The sequence below is a fragment of the Somniosus microcephalus genome, chromosome 9 (assembly GCF_052327205.1).
Source record: "Somniosus microcephalus isolate GS21.2 chromosome 9, FLI_Smic_1.0, whole genome shotgun sequence".
NCBI classification, from domain to species: domain Eukaryota; kingdom Metazoa; phylum Chordata; class Chondrichthyes; order Squaliformes; family Somniosidae; genus Somniosus; species Somniosus microcephalus.
Genome location: NC_140995.1, coordinates 198,274,291 through 198,300,826, shown reverse-complemented (window position 1 = coordinate 198,300,826; position 26,536 = coordinate 198,274,291). Strand labels below are relative to the sequence as shown.

Here is a 26,536-nt window from a genome sequence, read left to right as displayed (position 1 = left end):
ATCCCATTAATCTGGGCTGGTTTTGAACCCAGGTCAGATAGGTGAAAAGCAAGTATATGTACAAGCCAGTTCTGTCTGTATTAAATATACTTCTAAGTAGATTATGATGATATGGCCTCCCACCAAAGGTGAGTTGATGACTATCTAGTTTCCTCTCATTACTCTCTCTCTGCTGTAATTGAGACATCCTCTACCTCTTTTTCATTAACTCTGTGATTCCCCAGATCTCTTGTCATCTTTCCCAGTCAATTCCTTCATATCAGTGACTTCATCCACTCGTCTGAAACTCTATCCACTTGTTTGGGGTTTCTGCTGAAGTTATGGGTGGAGATTGGAGAACCCGCTGTAAATTACTGCTGCTTGTTTCTTTCAATTCACTTCACGTCCCTTGGAAGTCTGACAAATGTCCACCATCCCTGACCTTCAGTGGCTTCATTTTTAGTCTTTCTTCATTTATCACTACTCTTCATTTATTGACATGTCTGTGGAATCGCTTTTAGGACCCATCTCAAAATTCCTAAACAGGGTATACTAAAAATGTCACTTCTAGTATTCATTCACTCCCCGTCGCACCCTTTCTTGTCTCTCTCCCATTTTGTAGATACTATTATGGTCATTATTCCTTCTAGGCTCCAAGTACATCGTCCTGCAGACACTTGCTTCTCCCACGTTTCCACTGTTGAAATCAAGACTCTTTGCATAATGTGCTAATCTCAGTTTATTTTTCCCCATGATTTCTAAGCTGTGGAACCCGTAGCTTCCCTCAGTCTTCCATTCTTTCTACAATCTTCAGGGTTTTAAAGATTGGTGTCACGTAATCACTGCATCCTTATTTACCTCCCCATCTCTTTTACTGTTTCCAACCTTGGTGGCTTCCTGCACAATGAGCTTTGGCCCTTTAATATCATTCATTCAATAAAAGTAAATTCGGGGCATACTTTTCAATACTTTAAGCAGTAACAATCTAATTTGGTTATTAATTCATATCTGCTTGTCAACTCAACCATTGCACATATGGCCATTAAGATACAAGTCTGAGACCAAATTTATTCCTGCCAGTCTCCATCTTTCCTGGAAGAAGTATTCACTTCCTATTTGGACCATAAGAGTGGAGGTGGAAATCACTTCTAAAATTTTCAAAGCATTTAGAGCCCCCATTTAGGAGCCCCTTACCTTTATATCACTGTTCGTGATGTATAACAAAGAAGCCAAATCTGGTCCTCTGGGGAAAATTCAGATCAATATTATACCAGCTAGATTTGAGAAAGAGATAACAACTTCAATGCAGCCAGTAATACTTTCTGAGATCATAGGGGCTGAAGCTCCTGAGACCCCTTGGATAGCAAGGTTTAAAAAGTTTATCACCGGTCCTCCCATTTATTTAAAAAAAAAAGTACTTTTTTTTTGCTGTTACAGCGAGTGCTTCTTCCTGACTTTAGTTGTAAAGAAGGAAAACATTTATATTGCCCAATATCATCATCCATCACTTTGAGCACAAATATACCAAAACAGTGACTGTTAAATAGAAAAGTTTGAATTTTTTAGTTGTGTACATGTATCTAAACTTGCCCATGTGGTGTACGGAAATGAGTAAATTGCATTGCACCTAACCATATTATTGCATTACAGATTAAGCTTGATAAGGAGCTCAAGGTGCTTTACAGGAGATTGTTTGCGCCACTTCACGTCCCTCCAGATTTGTTCCAAAGACTGACTGGACAGTTCTGCAGTATTATGACTCTTAAAAAGGATCAGACTTATGCTGCAGAAGATAAAACATCTGTTGACGATCGACTTAGTGTCCTGCTAAAGGGAAAGTAAGTCAATAACAAACTCTTGTTTCTGTATTTAAAAAAAACCAACTTGAATTCATATAGTGCATTATGTTATCCTCAGGACATCTCAATGCACTTTACATTCAATGAATTATTTTTTGAATTACAGTCACCTTTGTAGGCAAAAGCAGCAGCCAATTTGCACGCAGCAAGATCCTGCAAAAGCATAGGGGATGAATGACCAGCTAATCTGTTTGGTGGTGATGAACTGCCTGCTATTCATCAATGAGTGAGATCTTTTACATCCACCTGAACAGGGAGACAGTTGAACATCTCATCCAGAAGACAGCACCTTCAACAGTGCAGCAGTCCCTCAGTACTGCACTAAAGTGTCGGCCTAGATTATGCCCTCAAATCGTTGGAGTGGGGCTTGAACCTTCTGACTGATGGGCAAGAGTGCTATCAACTGAACCAAACTGACATTTTACTCTGTGTCTAGAAAAAACATATAAAAAGAAACAGAAAAATAGGAGCAGGAGTAGGCCATTCGGCACTTCGAGCCTGCTCTGCCATTCAGTATGATCATGGCTGATCCTCTATCTCAATACCATATTGCCGCTCTCTCCACTTACCCCTTGATGCCTTTTGTGGCTAGAAATCTATCTCCTTCTTAAATATATTCAGTGACTTGGTCTCCACAGCTCTCTGGGGTAGAGAATTCCACAGGTTCACCACCCTCTGAGTGAAGAAATTTCTCCTCATCTCAGTCCTAAATGTTCTACCCAGTATCCTGAGACTGTGACCCCCACGTTCTAGACCCCCCCAGCCAGGGGAAACATCCTCCCTGCATCCAGACTGTTTAGCCCTGCAGACCCACTAATTGGTTTTCATCCAGTGCAGATTTTGTACAATTCTAATTTATTCAGGCCAAGCTGTAAATTAAAGCCAAAAAAAATTATAAATAATAGCTACTCCTCCGCAAGGATCAGATTGGGACCTTTAAGCAGTTGGTTGATAAATTCTGCACTGCACCATGTGAAATATTCTACTTCCATTTCTGACGCCATCTCCAGCACTCAGAGGCAATAATGTCCTATGTGGTGAATACCCCTCACCTGCATCTCCACTTAATGCACCATGCTCATCTCCGAGGTAGCAGTAATATGGAAAGTCTGAAAACTAGATCACAGCCACTGTCCAACTAAGGAGGAATGGGATGAAATGTGAAGTTTGAAGCTGGTGAAATATTCACCGCCTGCCAGTGGGCTAACTTATAATTGTAAATCTTAAATACTACACCCCATAAGTTCTGCCCCTCCCTGTCAGATCATGCTAGAGGGTCCTTCAGCTATAAGGGCACACAAAAGAGCTAAGTGAATGGACAAAACTATGGCAGATTACGTTCAATGTGGGGATGTGTGAGGTCATCCGCTTTGTATACGAGAAAGAAAAATCGGAATATTTTCTAAATGATGAGAGACGAGGAGCAAAGGAGTTTGGGTGTTCATCTGCACCAATTATTAAAAGCTAGTGCACATGTACAAAAAGTAATCAAAAAGGCTAATTGAATGTTGGCCTTTATCTCAAGGGTGTTGGAATACAAAAGTGAAGAACTGATGCTTCAGTTACATAATACAGAGAACTATATTTTTGAAAGAACAACCAGTTCATTGGCTGCTTCTGAATGCTGGTTGTACAGAGACTTGTTCAGACCCCATCTGGAGTACAGTGTTCAGTTTTGGGTATCTAACCTCCGGAAAGAGATATTGGCCTTGGAGGGGTTACAGTGCAGATTCATCAGAATGATGCCAGGGCTGAAAAGTTTAAATTATGAGGACAGGTTGCATAAATCTGGTTTGTATTCCCTTGCGTTCCGAAGGTTGGGGGATGATCTAATTGAGATATTTAAAATGATAAAGGGATTTGATGGGGTACATGCAGAGAATCTATTTCTTCTGACGGGGGATTCCAGAACAAGAGGCCTAATCTTGAAATTAGAGCTAGGCCATTACGCAGTGAAATCAGAAAGAACTTTTCCACAGGTTAGTGGAAAACTGGAAATCTCTTTCACCCAAAAGGCTGGGGCCGTTGAAATTTTCCAGACTGAGATCAACAGATTTTTGTTAGGGAAGGGTATCAAGAGTTCTTCCCACTAAATTGCTGACCACCCAGCTTCCTTTTCTGGCTCCCATGTTAGCTGACATTGTTAATGGTTCACTCTCCTCAGGTACTGTCCCCCTTTCCTTCAAATCTGCCATCATTACCCCTCTCAAAAAAACAATCCTTGAACCCTCCGTCCTTGCAAATTACCACCCCATCTCCAACCTCCCTATCCTCTCCAGTCCTTGAACGTGTTGTCGCCTCCCGAATCCGTGCCCATCTTTCCCGCAACTCCATGTTTGAATCCTACCAATCCAGTTTCTACTCCTGCCACAATACCGATACGGCTCTCATCAAAGTCACAAATGACATCCTTTGTGACAGTGACAAAGGTAAACTATCCCTCCTCATCCTTCTTGACTTGTCTGCAGCCTTTGACACGGTTGACTACTCCACCCTTCTCCAACGCCTCTCCACTGTTGTCTAGCTGGGTGAGACTGCACTCGCCTGGTTCCATTCTTATCTAATCATATCCAGAAAATCACCTGCAATGGCTTCACTTCCCACTCCCGCATCGTTACCTCTGGTGTCCCCCAAGGATTGATCCTTGGTTTCCCCCCCCCCCCTCCTATTTCTCATCTACATGTTGCCCCTTGGCGACATCATCCGAAAACACAGCGTCAGTTTCCACATGTATGCTGACAACACCCAGCTCTACCTCACCACCACTTCTCTCGACCCCTCCACTGTCTCTAAATTGACACACTGCTTGTCCGACATCAGCAGAAATTTTCTCCAATTAAATATTGGGAAGACCGAAGCCATTGTCTTTGGGCCCTACCACAAACTCTGTTCCCTAGCCACCTACTCCATCCCTCTCCCTAGCATCTGTCTGAGGCTGAACCAGACTGTTCGCAACCTTGATGTCATATTTGACCCTGAAATGAGCTTCCGACCACACACCTGTGGCATAATTAAGACCGCCTATTTCCACCTCTGTAATATTACCCATCTTCGCCCCTGCCTCAGCTCATCTGCTGCTGAAACCCTCATCCATGCCTTTGTTACCTCTAGACTTCACTATTCCAACGCACTCCTGGCTGGCCTCCCACATTCTACCCTACGTAAACTTGAGGTCATCCAAAACTCGGCTGCCCATATCCTAAGTCCCCGTTCATCATCACCCTTGTGCTCGCTGACCTACATTGGCTCCCGGTTAAGCAATGCCTTGATTTCAAAATTCTCACCCTTGTTTTCAAATCCCTCCATGGCCTCGCCCCTCCCTATCTCTATAATCTCCTTCAGACCCACAACCCCCCGAGATATCTGCGCTCCTCCAATTCTGCCCTCTTGAGCATCCCTGATTATAATCGCTCAGCCATCTGGGTCCATGCCTTCTGTTGCCTAGGCCCTAAGCTCTGGAACTCCCTCCCTAAACCTCTCCGCCTCGCTACCTCGCTTTCCTCCTTTAAGACGCTCCTTAAAACCTACCTCTTTGACCAAGCTTTTGGTCATCTGCCCTAATTTCTTATGTGGCTCGGTGTCAATTTTTCGTCTTCTTACACTCCTGTGAAGCGCCTTGGGATGTTTTACTACATTAAAGGTGCTATATAAATACAAGTTGTTGTTGTTAATGGAGTTGAGGTACAGATCAGCCATGATCTAATTGAATGGCGGAACAGGCTCAAGGTGCTGAATGGCCAACTCCTGTTCTTACGTCTTTGATCACTAATGCATGGCCTCAGTGAATATTGGCATATAGGTTCACACCTGTGATTCCCCACTACAATGAGTCCCTGATCTCAGCCAAGTCACTGTGGGGCTCTCCATAGGGGAGGGGAATCCAGGATAAGTGTCAGCACCAGGTTGTACTCATCTTCTAATGGCCAGTTCGGAATGGCGTGGCAGAGCCCTGGGATTTTTTTCTAACAGTTTGTGCAGTCCAACGAATAGGTCCGAGGGCCATTTGGACAAAAATAATTCTCCCGATACGTTATAAATAAGAGCTTCCTCAGAGTTACTGACAGACAGAAATCTCATTTCAGGACTGAGATGATTTTGTCTGAAATATGATGTGATTACACGCCCCGGTATCGATTGCTCTTGTGTAATGTACCTACAGTAACTTTTTGACTCGACAGGATGAAAGTCTCTTACCGTGGGCACTTCCTGCACAACATTTACCCCACTGCTTTCATCGACTCTCCTGAATTCCGATCAACTCAGATAAACAAAGGAGAAAAATTTCAGGTAGAGCTATGAGTTTTACCAGTTTGGGAGTGTACATAGACAGTGCATGTGAAACTATCGTGTGTAAAAACATGAGTGTAAATGAGGGTGAGGCAGTGCTGAGGAGTGGAGAACTGGAGCTTGACAGTAAAGTGGCTAAAGACCTCTAAAGCACAGTGCCAGCATGCTTTGGTTATGTGCGTACTATACTAGGGAGTTATGCATGCTTTTTAACCACTTATTTTCTTTTTCCTCTCTTCCCTTTAGTCTTTGTTTTCTAGAATAAAGCTATCCATTACAAGAAAAAAACATGTTAATACTAATACTAGCTGTCACCTACATCTGTGATTTCCCTAATAAATGTTATTTTAAAAATTTATATTTTAAAATATCTCTTCTCTCTCCCCCCCCCCCCCCCCACCCCCCTCAACTCTTTTCTCTCTTTTGCTCCTACACCCAACCCTTACTCAAAAGAGCAGACATACGATCCCAGCCCTCTGTCGGTCTAACTCCGCTGCTGACCAGTGGCTGTCCAGAAGCAGCCTTTTCTCCCTTCCCTGTGTGGAGCCACATGGCTCCCACCCAGTCCTGAAATCCCAGGTGAGATGGATCATGCTTCCACTGGCCCACCCAGAATGAATGGATCATCAAACCAGCATGTCTGTTGAGTTATAAATTGATTATTTTCTACCTCTCTGGGGACCAGTGAAGCTGTAATGCAGTCCGTGTCTGACTCATTTTATAATTTGTAGTATATTTAGAGGACACTGGAAATAAAAGAGATGTGTCCTAGTTCTATTTGTGCATGTTCAGTATCATTTTACTGGATTAAAAATGTTGAATGTTAGGGACTCCCAGGATTAACAACTTTGTTTTCAAACTTAAAATGTGTGCAGTTTTATATGATCCTGCTTTGTTCTTGACTAAACTGTGCTTTCATTTCATGTGGTGAAATATGCATCCATTTTGGAAGGTCACTTTTGCGGTTTTCCCCATCCCTTTTTAAGTAATATAATCATATGAACAAGCTTAATCCAGTTCTTTTGTGGTTACAAAATAGATTTTTTTCTGTTATGTAACTTGAATCTATATAGTTTAGTCTCGATATTTTGAAGTTAAATTACATCAATTCCTAATTTTTAAGTGTTAAGGCAGAAATATTGCTCTCATCCTTAAAGAATAGCTTTCAGACATCTGTCAGATTGTCTTCAACAGATATTTCTTTGTATGTTGCATGCTGTTCTTGCCGAAGAGGGGACCAAACAAACTGATCCCAGGGCTCCACTGCTATGAAATCGGATGCTAGTTGGAGAGGGAGAGTAGCCTGCGGTGATATACGGTTTAGTTTTTGCCCTTGTTCCTAGGGGGGTGAATTTGGCCTCCACCTGACGCCTCCCACAGCAGAATAGGCGAGGTTAATAACAGTGTGTGGAGGAAAACGAGTTGAAAACCATGCTCGGCCACTCCACGGTAGAGTAAAATGTAGAATTTGCGAGATGCTGGTCAGGTCACACGGTATCCTCATAGTTTTAAAAGAACAGAAATCTGATCACCTCATGTGCCCCCTGGGATTTCCTCTCCGACCCCCCCCCCCCCCCCCCCAGTCGAAGACCTATGCTTTGAACGATCATTAGTGGAGGAGTGACCCACAGTACCTCATGGTTGGTAGATTCAATTATTGCCATCCACTGGGACTGAACCCATGTGTCCTTATTATGCCATTAGCATTTTCATTTGAGATCCAGGTAGTTATTACTCCTTGCAGTGCCATGGACAGTTATGATTCCTTACACTGATGCCCTTTCTCTTCAGGTAACTATTGTGGCTGACGATAACTGCAAGCTTTTGTGCTGGTCTAGAGAGAGGCTGACCTTCTTCCTGGAGACTGAATCATTTCTTCATGAAGTGTTTAAGTATCTAATAGGCAAAGATATCACAAACAAGCTGTATTCTTTGAATGACCCAACACTAACTGACAAAGTAGGTATTAGACTTGTATGCTTGAAGGTTAATATATACATTTCCTAAGAGAGGCTGAAATTTGATGAGGCATTAAAGTTGCCCAGTTCTAAAATATTTTGCATGTAAAATATACCTTGAGAATAAAAAGTTCCTTTTTTAAGAACTGTCATTTAAAAATATCTTCTGATACAATTGCACTTATTAATTGATCTCCCATAGTGTTGCACATAATGAGTCATTATTAAATTGAAGTACATAAAATAAACTATGTATATAATATATAGAACATATAATGAACAGGCTGTGATGTGATAAAAAGAAAAATGTGGTGGGCTTTACTGTGTGATGATATTTTACCTTTTCACTAAGCCAGGTTTCTATGCTTTTGGTTTCCAACTTTCTTTTACCTCTATCTCTTTTGAAGTAGCAAATCTTGCTTGCGGATGGACCTATGGGTGCCAGATCCTGTCTGGTATCTCAGCTATTCTTCATGTGTGAGCCAAAATATTAAGTGGTAGCAGCCTATCCTACCACACTAGAGCGAGCTGTTCTCACCCAATGTCCACACATTCCAGCATGGGTCAATAGACAGCAGTTGGGAATAGGAATCCTGGCTAATTTATCTTTTTTCCCCCCTCCCTGACTCAAGTTCTTGTAACACTCCAACTGCTTCCCTGGCTGAGAACTCTGCATAAGCCAGGGACCAAATGTTTTGGGACCCTATGGACTGTATGGGTTGGTGCTACACTAGAGCGAGCTGTTCATTAACCAATTGAGGAGCTCTATTAACCTAACCCAAGCTTATTAACAGCCCTCTTGTTGAAGTGTACATGCAGTATGTTTTCACTTGTTATCTTCCAGCAACAAATTTCACGTGCATGCACATGAAATGCATTAGAAAGATAATTCACAAAATGGATGCTTTCAAACTCAGCAACATTAAATGCAAACAAGACTTCACGACTCAGAATTCAGCGCGGGTGATTGAGTTTCTGTGCAGATGTGCTTGGTCAGGAAAGTATTTGTATTTAAAGCTTCAGTGTTTGTTTAACCCATGTATACATTGCAACCTGAGAGGACAGACTTAAAAAAATCACAACAGTCTGAGTGCAATTCTGAGGGACAGTAAACTGAGAGAACACATCTTTCAAAGGTCATTCATTAGTGAGACCGACTGAACATTTTAGTAGGCAATTACTCCTTCAAAGAAAATGATTGAAATTGAAATGTTTCTGATTAATTTGTTTTGCACAAGTATTATTATGTTTAATTAGCTGCTGTGCACAGTTGCTGTTGAGTCGTCCTATTTGTAGTTGCTTATCCTGGTCTTCAGTTGCTTTGCACATGCAAACTTGACGCACAGTGTTGGGTATTTGGTGACATAATGTCACCCGTGCATTTCACTTGTGCAGAACGTTTAGGCAAACTATTTCCAGTGACCACTATGAATTTTGGAGAGCGGGTAATGAGGCTGTAATTTATTTGAAGGATTCAGGTAACTCATAAGCCTTAACAAGAAAAAGGTTTAAGGATGTTAGGTGAACATCAAGAGGAAATTTTTAGCCTTGTATACATCTGTGCTATTTCAGTTACAAGTAGTGCGTAATTGACACGCAAGATATTGTGACATAATTACAGAATCCTGTCACGATTGAGGGGGAGGATGTAGTTGAATTATTTTACAGTGCTCATGCAGAGATACGATTTGTAAAGGAAGGAAGACGCCGCTATATGTTTTGATGGTCGTGTCTGTATCTCAGTCATGAATGGAGATTAAGTTATACTGACGAGGCTTTGTTTTTGTTGACATGGAATTAGCCGAATGTAATGGGAAATATCAGAGCATTGCAGGCAGAACTTCATTATCCACTGCTGCCCAGATGATTTATCATTTATCGTTTGTGTCATCTCCTGCAATCTTAACAAGCAAGTCTTCAATGATCAAATTAATTTCCTTGCTGCATCCTTCAATTCTGCAACTAGTTGGTAAGACCCAGCAAGGACACCGTGTCTGGATTCAGTTAAATTACTGTCAGCTCTGCAGCTCCTTGTGGTGGAATAGCCTGCTGATGGTCACTATCCAGGCTCGCACATGGAGAATGGCCACTGGAGAGCTGATGACATAGGTGGAACTGTAACCCACTGGTGGAGGGGAGGCAGAGAGCCAGCGGGCACTAGGTCCCAGCCGGTAGATTACTGAATGAAGCGAGTGTTTAAAGACCATGAAAATGTAGAGGATGAGAATAACAAATTCTGTTGCATATTCTAATACTGCGACATGATTTTTTTTAAAAACTGGCCGGCATTTTATTTTTGTGTATCCTGTTATGTATCAATGGTGAGTTTATTTCAGAAATTGTGGCCTGGAATTTCCTCAGACCACGTAACTGCTGGAAGTGCAGCGGAAACCCTGTTTGTGTTACAGCCGCACTTTGGGCGAAGTTAGGGCGAGGGAGTGGGAGCAACTCCGAGGAAATTCTGGGTGGATATTTCAGATAAATCGTGCACCTTCTGCACTGTTGTTGTTTAACACACAGTTACTGGTTTAACATGTTTTATTCATTGGATATTATGTGTTTTGGACCCCTCATCTTCCCCCCCACCCTCTTCTCCCCACATGTTATTTTAAAGGAATGCTTCAATCCACACTTTGAGATTTAAATTGGACTTTCTAGTAACAGACGAGTCTACCGAGCCCCCTGGAAGGTTAGTTCCCTTATTGTAAAGCACACCATATGTAGATCACAGTACATGTTGCTACTGCTATTAATATGCCTCACTTGAATTTTGTATCCCTGAGAATAGCTGTCCGATATTCCAGCACCTTGTGATTGTTTCCCTATTATGTTATCCAATAATAATTTAGAGGGAGGTGGATCCAAGTGAGGCAGACTTGGTGCCAGTATCCAGTGCAGACTTGATGTATGCTACAAGTAATTTTTTCCCAACAAAACAGAGAGCTAAACATAGGGAGGACTTTGTAGACAATCTATCTATTACCAGTAAGTCCCAATCAAACATTAAGAGAAACTAACAGGCCTACACGCATAACATAAAAAACTTGTATACAGTGTTCAACAATGGAAAAAGTAAATCATGCTCTTAAATAGTGTGGGAAGCACACCACTTAAGGGTGGAATCTAACATCTTCATTTGAACTGGAATCGATAATTGGGGCTTTTTGTATTTTGAATTTTTTGAAAAGGAGGAGTACTGAGTCAGCAGGGACCCAACTATTACAGGTCTGCGACATGGGGAGGATCTGAGCAGCCCAAACAGTCTCCGTTGAAGAGGAGTCTTTTGGTGAACTGTTGCCTTGTAGCCCAGAACCTTTAGTAGGGAGTTATCTCAGATATTTATCCTTGACTGAAAGGCCACCTGAGTCGCCCTCCTGTACCATACATCTGCAGTTGGACCTGTGTGCGACTTCTAGTTTCCAAGAATGGTTCTGGCAATTATGAGAACATAAAGGAACAACCTAATCTTGCCCCAGGGACCTAGTATTGAGCTTGAATTTCCCAATATTGCCGGGGGGGGGGGGGGGGGGGGTCTAAAAATATATAGAGCAGGGTGCCTAACCCTTCCAGTTCAAAGTTGAAAATATTGTCTTGAGTGGTCCTTATGTGGCAGCTGGAAATGTACCTCTCTTCTATTTTGGAGGCGTAAGCCAATTTCTATAATAACAAGACTGTCCCAGAAAAAGTGAGTGGTGAGTAAGGTGCCATAAATAAATTACGGTCCAGGCATTCAATAGCAAGTAAATCGTAGTGAGAAATAATGGTGTTCTGTTTATCTTTTATCTGAAAATCCAGTATCCTTTCCATTACAGACCGCCAAAAAGTTTGCGCGACAGCCAAGTCTATGTTCCCAGCTTTCAATGATGAAAGTGAGAAACAGTATGGCCAGTACAAGCGATGCAGAAGATGGACTATCTCATTTTCTACATGGAGGTTCTACTGCTTCGTCAATCCGTGAGCACCAAATAAATGGCACTTTCCTTCACCTTTCTTGCACGTAATAAGAAATTGTGATGATTTTCAGGATACGATCACACACAGTCAAACTAACTGTTGCCCAAAGTATGAATCATGCTTAACCAGGAGGTTTGCTTCATTCGGACCAAACCAACTCATAATCATCAAACAGGGCTTTCAGAACCCTTCCTCCACCACCTCTGCTGCTAACATGTCCTAAAATCCTTAAAGTGATACCTTAACATGATCTATAAAAGGAACCTAACGTACGCTACCGTCCTTGAAGCTGACACCTAATATGAGCCACTAATGACACATGTTCCACACAGTCCGGCTCATACTCTATTCTTCCTCTGACACCAGTCATCAACCTGAAACTCTGTGCTTCCCAAATAATTATATCCTATATCCAGTTATGATTTATTGCAAGCTATAGCCACATGCATTTCAAACTGACCATGATGCCTAACCAACAAACATTTTGGCCACTTGCATTTTTAAGAATATAAGAAAGCATAGAGTGTGAAAATGCTTTTCAGTCCATCAAACCCATTCCTTCCACAGATCATATAGAATAATCTGTATCACAGACTCTAAACCACCCATGAAATCTTCTGAGGAAAGGTTCTGTAAAGTTTCTCCCTGTCACTTAAGGTAAATCGAGCAAAGCTAAAGAATATTTTTCTATATTTCCTGCCTGATGTAGTCATACAACTCCAAATAAACTTTCACTGTTTTTGACCCAAAAAAGTGAAATCTGATTTTAAAACTTTCAAAGCAGATTCATCCTTTTTGACATGGCCCAACAGACTAACCCTCAGTTGGTTCTGCCTTCTGACCTAATTCCGTGCCCATCTGTACGAATTCAAGGTTGTTATGGTAGCCGTGTACTCCCTTGTGTGTTGTCTGTGGATTTTTTGTGCCTGAAGTTAACACTTTATGTTGTTCTCATTTTGTAAAAAGGAACTAACCTGCAAGACTGCTCTAATTTGTCTGAGTGGAGTCAACTGCTGCACTTTGGTCATGCTCGGTCCAATTGCGACTAACTACATAGTCCCAGGTACTGGAGGAAAAAAAAGTTACTGCGTTATTATAAACCCACAATTTAAATTGTGCTAATTACAGAGAAACCGTGATTAAATCACTAGGTCTTAGAGGGAAACTTCATTTATCAAAGATGTTGTGATGACTCATGTTAACTAGAATGCCCTTGGAAGACATTGTACCAAAAGGTTGTGGGTTGAAGCACTGCTCCAGGACTTGGGCACATAATCTAGACTGGTATTTTAGTGCAGTACTGATGGGAGCACTGCATTGTCAGAAGTGGTGTCTTTTGAGGTGGACATAAAAGATCCCATGGCACTACTTGAAGAAGAACAGGATAATATTGTTATGTATGCACTGGATAATATAACTTACAGTCTCATTACTGGAGACCACAATTTTGAGCCTTTAATAACATTGGAAGGACATAAGAACATAAGAAATAGGAGCAGGAGTAGGCCAATCGGCCCCTCGAGCCTGCTCCGCCATTCAATAAGATCATGGCTGATCTGATCCTAACCACCAATCCACTATCATAGAACCATCTCCTGAATCTAACAGAATTAGACACATGAAATAGGAGCAGGATCAGGCTACACGGCCCCTGGGCCCGCTCCGCTACCCACAGGGCCATGACCGATCCGAACCTAGACTCATGTCCAAATTCCTGCCCGCTCCCCGTAACCCTTAATTCCCTTTACTTCTAGGAAACTGTCTATTTCTGTTTTAAATTTATGTAATGATGTAGCTTCTACAGCTTTTTGGGGCAGCATATTCCATGGACCTACCACCCTCTGAGTGAAGTAGTTCCTCCTCATCTCAGTTTTGAAAGAGCAGCCCCTTATTCTAAGACTATGCCCCCTAGTTCTAGTTTCACCCATCATCGGGAACATCCTCCCCGCATCCACCCGATCCAACCCCTTCACAATCTTATATGTTTCAATAAGATCGCCTCTCATTCTTCTGAACTCCAATGAGTAGAGTCCCAATCTACTCAACCTCTCCTCATATGTCCATCCCCTCATCCCCGGGATTAACCGAGTGAACCTTCTTTGTACTGACTCGAGAGCAAGTATGTCCTTTCTTAAGTATGGACACCAAAACTGTATGCAGTATTCCAGGTGCGGTCTCACCAATACCTTGTACAACTGAAGCAATACCTCCCTATTTTTATATTCTATCCCCCTAGCAATGAAAGCCAACATTCCATTGGCCTTCTTAATCACTTGCTGCACCTGCATACTAACCTTTTGAGTTTCGTGCACCAGGACCCCCAGATCCCTTTGTACTTCAGTACTTTCCAGTTTCTTGCCATTAAGATAATAACTTGCTCTACGATTTTTCCTGCCAAAGTGCATAACCTCACACTTTCCAGTATTGTATTCCATCTGCCAAATCTCTGCCCACTTACTTAGCCTGTCGATGTCCCCTTGCAGGTTTTTTATGTCCTATGAGCATGAGTTAAAATTTTAACAAATCTGATCTTAAAGATAATGGTGAGAGGTTTAAAGTTTTCTGCCTAATTCGTAACTCACAATGAATTGTAAACTTATTTGAGTCATTGGTTGCTTTTCTGTATTTTCCCCCTCAACAGAGGACAATGCCTAATAATAATCTGTCTCAAGTGTTAAGGCAGTCTACTGTTTCAACAATGGAGTTCTAGCCAGATTTCAGTGGTTGCTTGTCACTCAAATCTGCCTACGCTGTGATCAGTTTCTTTTTTCTTTCCATTCTTGACTAGACTGTGCTGTACTTTTACCTTTTGAATAAGTGGGAGAATTTGGCATTATTTATATCTGTGTGTTGGGAGAATGTGTAACTAGTCCTCTTGTTGCTATTCTCTGAAATAATGTTTTTGCACTAGTGTCTAAATTACAAAATTCTGTACTGCAGCAAAATCGACAGAATAGCCACCCCTGTAACTCTAATGGCACAGTGGATAAATGTTCCGCACCATGTGGCACTGAGCCATACAGGTCAGGCGAGATGGGGTAAAGGTAGAAAATCCCACACTGCTATGGTAACAGTGACAAATATATGTAGATTAACAAAAACGCTTTTTAGCATGAGCTTGGAAAAACCTTGTGTGACCTTTAAGAGTTGCCAGCCTGTTGTAATTATTGGTCAGAGATGTTTGTTGTGTGATTAGCGATGAGCATCCGAATTGTTTTGAAAATTTGCATTTGATATTTGAAATTGGGATGATCTGAAACGGTGTTTATTTTTTAAGCACTAAAAAGACACATGCATCCTTCTGTTCCTTCCAACAACAAACACAGGAAGCCCCCAATAAGGCGTAAACACTGTCTGACTGTTTAGTGCGTGCATGTATACAACTGCCATGGTAGTATTGCTTATGGCAGAATGGGAAACAGCTGGCAAAATGGAACCTTCTGTGTACAATGAGATATGTTTCTTAAGGTGGTAATGACTCACATTGAATTTGGGATCACCAAATCTTCTTTGCTAGTTGCCCTTTCAACTTAACTAAGATTGATTTAAAAATGTAGATTTTGTTCCCATGTTATCTCTTCAGTTTGGATCATTTTCAAAAAAAAAGTTTGCTCATCTCTAGCAGTTGAGGGTTGTGCATGTAACTACAGTTAGTGTATCCCCTTCAATCTGCACAAATGCTGTTGCACCAGTGTTAAAACTTAATGTAATACTTTAATATTGGCTGGTATTAACCACGTATATTTGAATAAAACAAGGCGTACTAATGCAAGACTTTTTCTTTGTTCCCCAAGATTTCAGGTAGACTGTGCATGATATCTAGTAACTTTGAGCAGTAATTTTACTCTTGAGTTCTCAATCAGATAAGTCCAGCTTCATTTATGCAACTGATCATAAGTAGATTTTCAATGATTGACATCGATGGATGGATGAATAGAAAATCTTTATCTACAAAGATGTCTTAAGCTTTCAAGTAGGCCTATGGAGCTGGGCAAGTAGTGGTTTCTAAGGAGGGAATAGATAAAATTTATCATCACTTTTCACAATTACATTTGTAATACGATTTAGTTCTGTTATGTTCCATTTTAATTTGCAGAAAATTCTTTTTTTAATACAACATTTTGTCAGATTTAATTGCCTAAAGGAGTTTTAATATTGAGAATGATTTCTCGGGATTTGCTCAATAAATTAACTCTTACGCTGTTTGATGTAATGATTGTCATCAAGTATTATGCTGAAAGCAGAGTAATTGAGTGGCTTTTCTTTTCCCAAAACAACGAAAATATGCAATTGAGAATCTAAATAGCAAGTAAGCCCTTTCTCAGAATGAATGCAGATCGAAACAACCGTGTAAATTAACGTTTTCTCATTATTGGTCAACTTTTGAAATATTAATAGGGATGAATTCAAGTAGGAATACATTGGGCCATAATTTGCTATGACAGGGTATCTAATGGCGTCTGCCATTAGTCAGACTTGCCCTTGCACATTAAAGTTTTTAAATTTTTGCATGGCAAGTTGCTGAAAGTGCGAGCTGATAATATCACAGTGAGGGAAACAGGGCATCTGGGACCTGAGTGAACAGAGCAAGCAACAGGGTATCTCCTTAACCAATCCAATTGAAGGATTGTGAAATAAACAGCGTAAAGTCTGAACCAAGGAAGGGTAAGTTAGAGTGGGTGAATTCAATGTCAAATCAGGTACAGAAAGAAAGATAAAGAGAGGGGAAGAAAGGTTGGATTAAGAGAGGAAGAAAAAAACAGACCGAAAGGAAAAGTTTTTTTTTAATTTTGAATTAGACATTTTTTTAAATCTCCAAGAACACTCAAAACCTGAATTTCAGTCCCAAGTACCCTTTTAACTACACTTGTAATAGTTAATTTTCAGTGCCAGAGAGGTTGTTTGGCAGTAATTAACACTTATCATGTGGTTAAAAGGGTACTTGGACTGAAATGGACAAGATTTCACTTTCTGTGGCGAGTTTAGTTTGTATCTACCATGCAAATACAGCAACTTCACACCGTTCAGTGCATTTCAATGGTGAGCCAGACAGCCAGAAGCCATTTCTGCGAAGCTAATGGCGAAGCAGCACATGTTGTAGAATCTTACAACACAGAAGGAGGCCATTTGGCCCGCCGTGCCCGTGCCAGCTCTTTGAAAGAGCTATCTAATTTAGTACAGACAGCAACTTTTGATTTCTGCATTTAACTGCGCATCTGCCCTCGCCTGAAGTTGCTGTAGCATTTGCACATAAATAACGGTGAGCGTCATTAGCCTCGCCGTTATTTTGACACCAAATTATGAGCCATTCGTTTCCATTTTGTTAGAGCCTCCAGCCCAAGAGGAAGCTAATCAAGTTTGTAAAAAAAAAAATCTGTATGCATTATTGCCAATTAACTTGGATGAGAACATTTGATTGCAGAGATTTTTTACTTTTGTTTCTGTTTTCTTTTAAATACAACAGAGAGGTCCCCATACACTAAGACTTCAGGAAAAATGAGGCCCATTGAGGAGACTATTGAGGATGATGTCTTTGAGCCGCCTTCACCAGTTGCCCATATGGCTCCCAGCTGGTCCTGAGCAAAACAAAATGGAATGTTCCTAGCAGAGAAGAGCTCTTGTCTGCTGGTAGAGTACAAACATCTTACAAATGAGTCCTGTTGCGTTTAACCACTGAACCACCAATACACCGCCAGCTGTGACAACTGTAAAATATACAAAGGTCCAGGATTTGGCGTGTGTTCATTTACTTTATCACCCCGTCACTTTTCTGTTCCTTTCCTAACTTTCTTATTGACAATGAATTGTGAAACAATGCACTCAAACATAATACAGCTTGAGCCTTTATGGGCAACTACAGGAAACTTTCTGGTATCCGGCACGGACGGGACCGACATGTTGCCGGTTCATCAACAATTCCGGATAACCGAACGCTACAGTTAAAACATACGGAGCTTCTGAGCTCCGTATCTAGCAACAAACCCTGTTGCTTAGCAACAGCTTCAAAACAATCAGCACAGCTTGCAGGCGTCTCTGTAGCTTAGCAACAGCTTCAGTTAGACGCTTGCACAGCCAGAATGAGTAAAAAAAAAGTAACTGAAAGTAGAAAAAGTTACCTGAACCGACTCCTGAATTTTGCCGGTTAACCGACATTTCCGGTTATTTAGTGGCCGGTTAATCAAAAGTTTCCTGTAGATGCACATTAACACATCAACTATTTAATTGAAGCACCATCTGAGATTTTTTTTTCCACCATTCACACTTTTGTTCAAATATGTAATCTTATTAAAGGTAAGAGCAGATTAGTTCAGTCCCACTTATGTTGCATTAGTGTTAATGATTGGAATTGATGGATGAGGGTCAGTGGGAGAGCTGCTGGTTCTCTGTTAAAATATCTCCCTGGGTTCTTTAACTAAGATTTGGTTACTTGCCCGTGCTCTTACCCAAGTCAAGTTGAAAGTTATTTGTTAGAATTCAGCTACTTATGCTTTTTGAATAGTGTGGGTCACTAAAGACAACCTGGTCTAGAAAAGAGCAGTCTATCATTGGCTCCTTGATGCACTGTATCAGGAAGCAGTCATGACGAGCTCATCATGATGATGGCAAGCTAGTGTCCCATCAGCACTATCTTCCTTTTCTCACTCATCCTTCTAGTCATAAAGTGATGAGTTCTCCTTATTTTTGCTGGTGGTCTGTTTATAATTAAAAAAATTTAAAAAAACCAGATACATTATTTTGGATGGGGTGGGGCATGGGGGTATCCTGGTTCTTCAGGAGTATGAGGGCCAAGCATAGTAACAAATTGGGGGCACTACTCCCGAATGAATCTGTTAATGATGAATTGACATCCTTCAAAAACACAGTGTACACAATGCAAGTATATACCCAAGAGTGTCAAAACCACAAATTAAAAAATGGAACAACAGGGAAATTAAAAATAATAGATGTGCAAAATGATTTACAGAGCTTGAAAGAGAGATGGTAAGGGTGAGCATTGGGCTGAATACAATATTATACAAGAGCAGTTCAGAAAAGAGACAGGATGCCACAAGAAAACTGGGAAGGGATATAGCTGCAGATGTAAAATGATTTAAGAAAATTCTTTCACTACTATAACAAGAAGGGGGTAGTCAGGGAGGGAGTTTGAACCCTGAAGGACCGATTATGGAATCAAGTATGAAAACCAACAGGAGATAGTTGACTATTTTGATGTGTCCTCCAATTCTGGCCTCTTGAGCATCCCCGATTTCCTTCGCTCTACTATTGGCGGCTGTGTCTTCAGCTGCCTCAGACCTAAGCTCTGAAATTCACTCCCTAAATCTCTCTGCTTCGCTACTTATCTCCAAATGCTATTCCCCAGGATTCTTGGATGAAAAGACAGGGGAGAAAATTTGTGAAGCGCGGATAGTCATTTTAAAGGAATCATTGAACACTGGGAAGGTTTCAATAGATTGGAAATGGGCAAATCTAGCTTGCATGTTCAAGAAGGGTAACAAAGTCTTACCTGGCAACTACAGATCCATTAACCTGATCTCAGTAATCCTAAAACTAATGGAATAAATAATTAGAAACCAAGAAATCAAATGGGGAATTCAGAAGAAACTTCTTTACCCAGAAAGTGGTGAGAATGTGGAACTCGCTACCGCAAGGAGTGGTTGAAGCGAATAGTATAGACGCATTTAAGGGGAGGCTAGATAGGTATATGAGGGAGAAAGAAATAGAGGGTTATGCTGATAGTTAGATGAGGAAAGACAGGAGGAGGCTCGAGTGGCGCATAAATGTCAGCATAGACTGGTTGGGCTGAATGGCCTGTTTCTGTGCTGCATATCCTATGTAAAATGGAAGAGTACCTATATGAAAATAACCTAATAAAAACAGGCAACATGGCTTTAGAAGAGGTAAATCTTGCCTAACCAACCTCTTGACCTTTTTGAGGAGGGTCCATTCAAAGTTAACAGGCAAAAGCCATACCGTATTTTCCTTTCCAAAAAGTTTTCAATAAAGTACCACGTCGAAGACCCGATGGATATCGAGGCTGAGTCATGGATGTGGTTCGGTAACTGACTAATGGGGGGGATGCAGAGCATAGATGTAAAGGGAGCTACAACACAATGGGATAAGTATTTTGTGGAGTATTGCAGGGATATTTGCTGGGACCACTCTTATTTTTCGTACGCATTACAGTCTCAATATAAGGTAGTTAAATTTGCAGATGACACCAAACTAGTGTAGAGTTAGAGAGGGCAGCTAAGATCTTACAAACAGCTTGACAGGATTTGCACCAGGGCTGATGAGTGACGCATGAAATTCAATGTGGACAAATACAAGATATTGCATATATTGGAAAATATAAATAGCAGGTATGTGTAGTCGATTGGTGGGATAGAATTTGCCAAAGGGGAAGATGAAAGAGACGTTGGGTAGTTGATTTGTCACCGTGTCAAAGCTGTGAGATGAAAATAAACAAAGCAAATAGGATGCTAGTTACATTTAAATTCCCAGAGGTCAGGCTGAAGCTCCTCTACAGTGCACTGGTCAGACTTGGAGCACTGTGCACAAGCCACTGCAACATAAGGGGGGCATCCAGGCCCGAGAGTAAGTGCCTTCGACTTGCACCACCCACGATCTATTTTAGTCTATAACTAATCCTCTGTCTTTCTCACTTCCTCGCTGAATTTTACTTTCTAGATCTTTAACTCTGCCCCATCTCAACTTTATACTTTCTAATGCACCCAGACTTGTAAGTACGATATAACGGTCTGGTAGCTCATCATGTTGTCAGGCGCACCTTGTTACACTTAAGTTCTCTACCAGTGATGCGAAGGATATCTGCCACGCTCTCCCCATATATGTTGCATATATGCACCCAGTGTTCTGGATACTCGCATCCAGCGGCTCAACTGCTGATCTGACTTTGACTCTCTTCTCAACCTGTGACAATCCCACTTCACAGTTTAGTGACCGCAACAATGGAGCAAAACTGGTAGCACCACACTTGGTAATTTTGTAGTAAGCCTCTCTTGTCTATGCACCTCAAATCATCTCCCCCATTGTGCTTTCAACTGCTTTCTTTTATCTTTGTCACTCGTATTTCATACTTTCTTCCCAGACCTTTCACAGGCTCTAGATACTGTAGGGATGCATTCCCTCCCACCATGAACTGGGCATGCTTCATGACCCCTTTCGTCAATAACGAATATCTGCTTTTCCTCAGCTTGAACGCCATCATTGTCCACTTCATGAACTCTTCAACCTTTCTAACATTTTCTTCGATAACTCTCTATGAATATTCTCAACATTGTCAGTTCCATTGGTTCTGTCGCAACACCTGCATCTATCTGTGTTCACCATCTCATCACTCTTTGCTGCTACAAATAACAACGGTGAGACAGTACCTCTACCTGACAACCTTACTTTAAGCTTTTATCATTCTGCCATGTGCTTTGTTTTTTCCAGAGACAGGCTCATCTCAGATTACCTGCTCAACGTGTTCTAGTACTCTGAAGCGCCTCACTGCAATCTCAGTCACATTGTGTAGGATTGAGCTGTAAACATCAGCTACATCCAACCACACAGCTATATCCTTCCTTTCTTTACTCGGCAGTGGTCTCTCGGATTACTTGATTATGTTCCAGCCACCCTGCTTTCTGCACAAGAGTATTGATGTGGCCAATATTCAATGGTAACTTTTATCAGCGCTCCCCAAAAAAATAAGTTTTCCCATCCATGTTCAGCACCAATAGTGGTCTAAAACCAGTTAACAGGAATAAAAAGGAAAAGGTACAAATTCTGGAAAAAGCTAGGACTTTCTAGCAGATCGGTTAGTATCTATACAGGTTATGATGTTTCAGGTGTAGATCTTTCATAATATGTGATGAAGGGTACACACCTGAAATGACATAACCTCTTACTACAGATATGGCCTGTATTTCTACCAATTTCTCAAAAATCCTTCTCTTTCGTGATGTCAAACAACTCTTCACCACCTCTTTCTTCACTAGCAATTTCTGAATCTGCCACAAAACCTTCAGAGCTTTTGGATACCTTCAAGTTATTTTTTATTTTATTTTATTGAATTTACAAGAATTTAGACAGGCAATAAAAGAACTCCACTTGTTGGGGAATCCATTTTGTCCAGGAAAGCTTTCTGCTCTAACTTGATTCCACCATCTCTCACCTCTTAGTTCACCCAAAAACAAGTGAAGTCAGAGGTTCTGTATCTTATAAAATTCAGTAGAGGTTTGCTGTCTTTTGACATTTTGTCTTTAGTTGACTGTGTATTGATAGGACAAAATAACTGACAACAGGAACAGGAGGTGACAATTTGGGACCATAGTTAAACACAAATTCAATTCAATTTACAGGAAAATATTCCGTCCTCCGACCCCGCTGTCATTTTGTGAACTCCACCTTTTCTGCTGATGATGCCATTAAAGAACTGAGGAGAAAATCCAGTATGAGACTTATGTGGAGTGCGGATAATGAAATCAGTTGTAAAGGCACAGTATCCTGTAATTATCCCTTTTTCCCCTCCCTGGACTATGATCTTTTCATAACATCATAGAACTTTCAGCACAGAAGGCGGGCCAATCAACCCACTGTCTGGGCCAATGATGGATCCACGGCAGAGCAATTACTCTATTCCCATTTCTGTATTTTTACCTATTTAATATTTTTATTCTTTGTGTTCATTTAATTCTCTCTCAAATGATGTTTTCAATTAGGCACTTAGGGTAATATATTCCATAATAAGCCTTTGGGTGACACATTCTTCTAACCTCCATTATGCCTGGGTATATAAGTAGAGGCATAGAGTACAAAAGCAAGGAAGTTATGATGAACCTGTATAAAACACTAGTTCGGCCTCAACTGGAGTATTGTGTCCAATTCTGGGCACTGCACTTTAGGAAGGATGTGAAGGCCTTCGAGAGTGTGAAGAAAAGATTTACAAGAATGGTTCCAGGGATGAGGGACTTCAGTTAGGTGGATAGACAGGAGAAGCTGGGGTTCTCCTTGGAGTAGCGAAGGTTGAGGAGATTTGATAGAGGTGTTCAAAATCCTGAGGGGCCAAGACAGAGTAGATAGAGCGAAACTGTTCCCATTGGCAGAAGGGTCGAGAAGCAGCGGACACAGATTTAAGGTGATTGGCAAAACCAGCGAGCAGTTAGGATCTGGAATGCACTGCCTGAAAGGGTGGTGGGGCAGACTCAATCACGGCTTTCAAAAGAGAACTGGATAAGTACCTGAAGGAAAAAAATTTGCAGGGCTACAGGGAAAGGGTGGGGGAGTGGGACTAACTGAAGTGCTCTTGCAGAGCGCCGACACGGGCTCGATGGGCTGAATGGCCTCCTGTGCTGTAACCATTCTATGCTTCCAGTACTAAATGTAAATATATAACTTCCGGTTAACGACTTTTAGAAATAATCTTCCAGTGGTCACTGTTTAACCCTCTCAAACCATTTCAAAAGTCAGTACACATCTAGTCACTCCCTCCTTAACCTTCTCTGCTGAAGTGAATACAATCCTACTTTTCAAGTCTCATAACTCTATATCTCCTTGTACCAGGCATCATCTTATATCTCTTGGACCTTCTTCCTCTTGGTTTCAACATCTTCTTTTCTATAATAGGGTACCAGAAACTGCACTGTGTACTCTCAACTGTGGCCTAACCAATGTTTTGTACCAATTCAGCGTCACCACCTTGTATTTGGTGCCCTTACCCAGAATTCTGTTTGGCGCCTTTTTTTGGCTTTTTACACCTTGAATCACTTTTTTAAAAACTGTGTGCGCAGCCCCAGATCATTCCCTGTTCTTTTCCTCAAAATCTACAACTTCATAACTTTAACAAGGGTATGGCAATGTAATGGTTCTATTAGTGGACTCATAATCCAGAGAGGGCAGCACGGTGGCATAGTGGTTAGCACTGTTGCCTCACAGCACCAGGGACCCGGGTTCGAATCCGGCCTCGGGCGACTGTCTGTGTGGAGTTTGCACATTCTCCCCGTGTTTGCGTGGGTTTACTCCGGGTGCTCCGGTTTCCTCCCACAGTCCAAAGATGTGCGGGTTAGGTTGATTGGCTATGATAAATTGACCCTTAGTGTTAGGGGGATTAAATACGTGGGGTTACGGGGATAGGGTGGGATATGTGTTGGTGTAGGGGTTACGGGGATCGCGTGGGACATGTGTCAGTGCAGGCTCGATGGGCCGAAATGGCCTCTATCTGCACTGTGGGGTTTCTGTGATTTCTGTGATCTGTGAATACAAGCTGAAATGCCGCCATGGCAGTTTGAGAATTTGAATTCAGTTTTAAAAAATCTGGAAATAAAAGATGACCATGAATCTCTGATTGCTGTAAAAATCCAAATGGTTCACTAATATCCTTTTAGGGAAGGAAACCTGTCTTCATTACATGGTTTGGCCTATTTGTGACTCCAGACCCACACCAATGTGGTTGACTCTTAACTGCCCTCTAAAGTGGTCTAACAAGCCACTCGTGAGAAACAAACCGCTACATGACGCAAGCTGTAGCAGTGAAGAAGAAGGCCTACTACCATCACCACCTCAAGGTAACTAGGAATGGGCAATAAATGCGGCCTTGCCAGAGACACATCACGAGAATGAATAAGAAAAAAATATTTAGCATCATTCAGCTGCATTTCTTCCATACGCTCCCCTCCTCTAAGCTGCCTATATCCTGCAGTATCCAGTGTTCACGCACCCTAATTTGACGTCTTCAAATTCTGTATAACCATGTTCAAATTGTATATATATGGAGAGTAACGAGAGGTTCCAATGCCAACCCCTGGGCTCACCGTTAGCTACACCTTGCTCATTTGAGAAACATCCACTTACTACTACTCACTGATATGTCTCCTTCAGTTGTCTCGCTTTGACTATCTCTAAAATCGAGGTCCTTAAACTTTGCGGCCCTTATGTGATACTTTATCGTAGGTTTTTTGAATGTTTTCGTTTGTAATTGGAGGGCGACTGTATTGATGTAGATATTGACATATTGATGTTTCCTCAACTTTGGATGTAATTCAAATTGGTGTACAAGTAATTTAGGCAAAGATCACTTAAAGGGGCATAGTGTTCAGATAGATTGCAACATAATCCTGAAGGTTATGAAGGGGGATGCCTGTACTCTTACTACTAGCTTTGTCTTACTTTGTTCCCATATTTCATAGTAAAAGTTAAAATACTGTTCAGACAAAGCCTAAGAACAGATATTACCCACATCTCGGTGCCTTGTGAGTGACAGATTCCACTGTCCTCACTCGTATTGTGTCTTGAGGAGGAAATAAAACACAATATTTATTGGAAGTGTTAACAATACGTGGATTTGTTGGTCCTCTAACTGGATTGACAAACCTATAGGGTTTAATAAGTGCAGGGGGGGAAATCACTTTCATATGTGTGGAAAATATAACAGAATTCTTTACTTTTTCTTTTAAAAAAGCGTCCATGTACCTACAACAAATGTAAATGAATTTGAAGTGGGCATTCAGGATGACATGGTAGGACAGAGTGCTGTGTACCGTGCTTTAAGAGGGTAAATTTCCCAACCTAATTTTCCCTTGGAGGGGATTCACAATCTCAATAGCACTTGGGAGAGGGGTGTCGGAAGGGAAGAGCTGCTGAGTGAATCCAGACATTTTCTACAATGAGAGACAGTTGCCCTAGATTGGTTGGTCTTGTGTGTCTCTCAGTAGCCAGCTGAAGAGTGGCCTGGACTGGGGAATAGTCTGGGCAGAAACCTGAGAAAGAGGTGGAAAAGCTAACCAGGGAACAAAAAATGCTAGATCAACTGAGTAGATGAATGTATCCTACAAAAACATATTTGTATCCTAGAAGAAACATATTTGTGTGTGAATTCAGATTAACATAGTCCATCTTTAATAAAGCTGTAAGTTACAGATTTATGTTTTATTAACTGAATTTAATGTGAGGAGTCCACTGGGGTTGCACTTGCATCACATTGGTAGTTCAGCGACGCCTTTAATGCCACCTTGTAGCGGTGCCATTAGCCCTGTAGTTAAGCTGTGTGACTATTAGCGTGCGGATACGCACAAAGATACACAATTCCTTTGACTGCCATTTTAACTTGAGTTATTAACCTGTTTATTTTAATACATTAAATGTCTGTTGGTTAATGTTTGCATATGTTTTTTTTCTCTTATGTATAAAATCAGGAGGAAAAGAACTGATGAATTAATTGATTTGGAATTTTACAACTTTGTACTGTTCACTTTTTTTCACAATAAACACACTGTATTACATCGTTTCTCTTTCAAATCTTAAGATTTTTTTTACAATATAATCCAAAAGGTGGAGTTTACATCTGAGGTAACTAGTTGTGCCTTTTGAAAATAAAGCACCGAGAAGTGCCAGTGTCTGCCATTCGCCAATCCTGTTTTAACCACAGTTGTATTTATCAAAATAAATGATGGCTTAACCTTAACTCTTCACTTGGCTTTTACGTGATACCATTTCAATATA

At 41.2% G+C, this 26,536-nt stretch overlaps 1 protein-coding gene across 3 annotated transcripts in view; it reads left to right on the top strand.

The window, feature by feature from the left end:
- The window catches only part of popdc1 (popeye domain cAMP effector 1), a 37,569-nt gene extending 11,248 nt beyond the window's left edge, over positions 1-26,321 (top strand). The window contains exons 4-8 of one of the 3 annotated variants that reach the window (XM_085997727.1): positions 1,630-1,817; positions 6,017-6,125; positions 7,917-8,084; positions 11,896-12,037; positions 17,502-26,321. In XM_085997727.1, coding sequence (XP_085853853.1) covers positions 1,630-1,817; positions 6,017-6,125; positions 7,917-8,084; positions 11,896-12,037; positions 17,502-17,617 — 723 coding nt within the window. In that variant the 3' untranslated portion in view covers positions 17,618-26,321. Of the gene's footprint in view, positions 1-1,629; positions 1,818-6,016; positions 6,126-7,916; positions 8,085-10,697; positions 10,773-11,895; positions 12,038-13,003; positions 13,865-17,501 lie in introns of those variants that run through there. The other 2 variants (XM_085997728.1, XM_085997729.1) reach the window with 2 other exon arrangements.
- Positions 26,322-26,536: the final 215 nt, after the last annotated feature.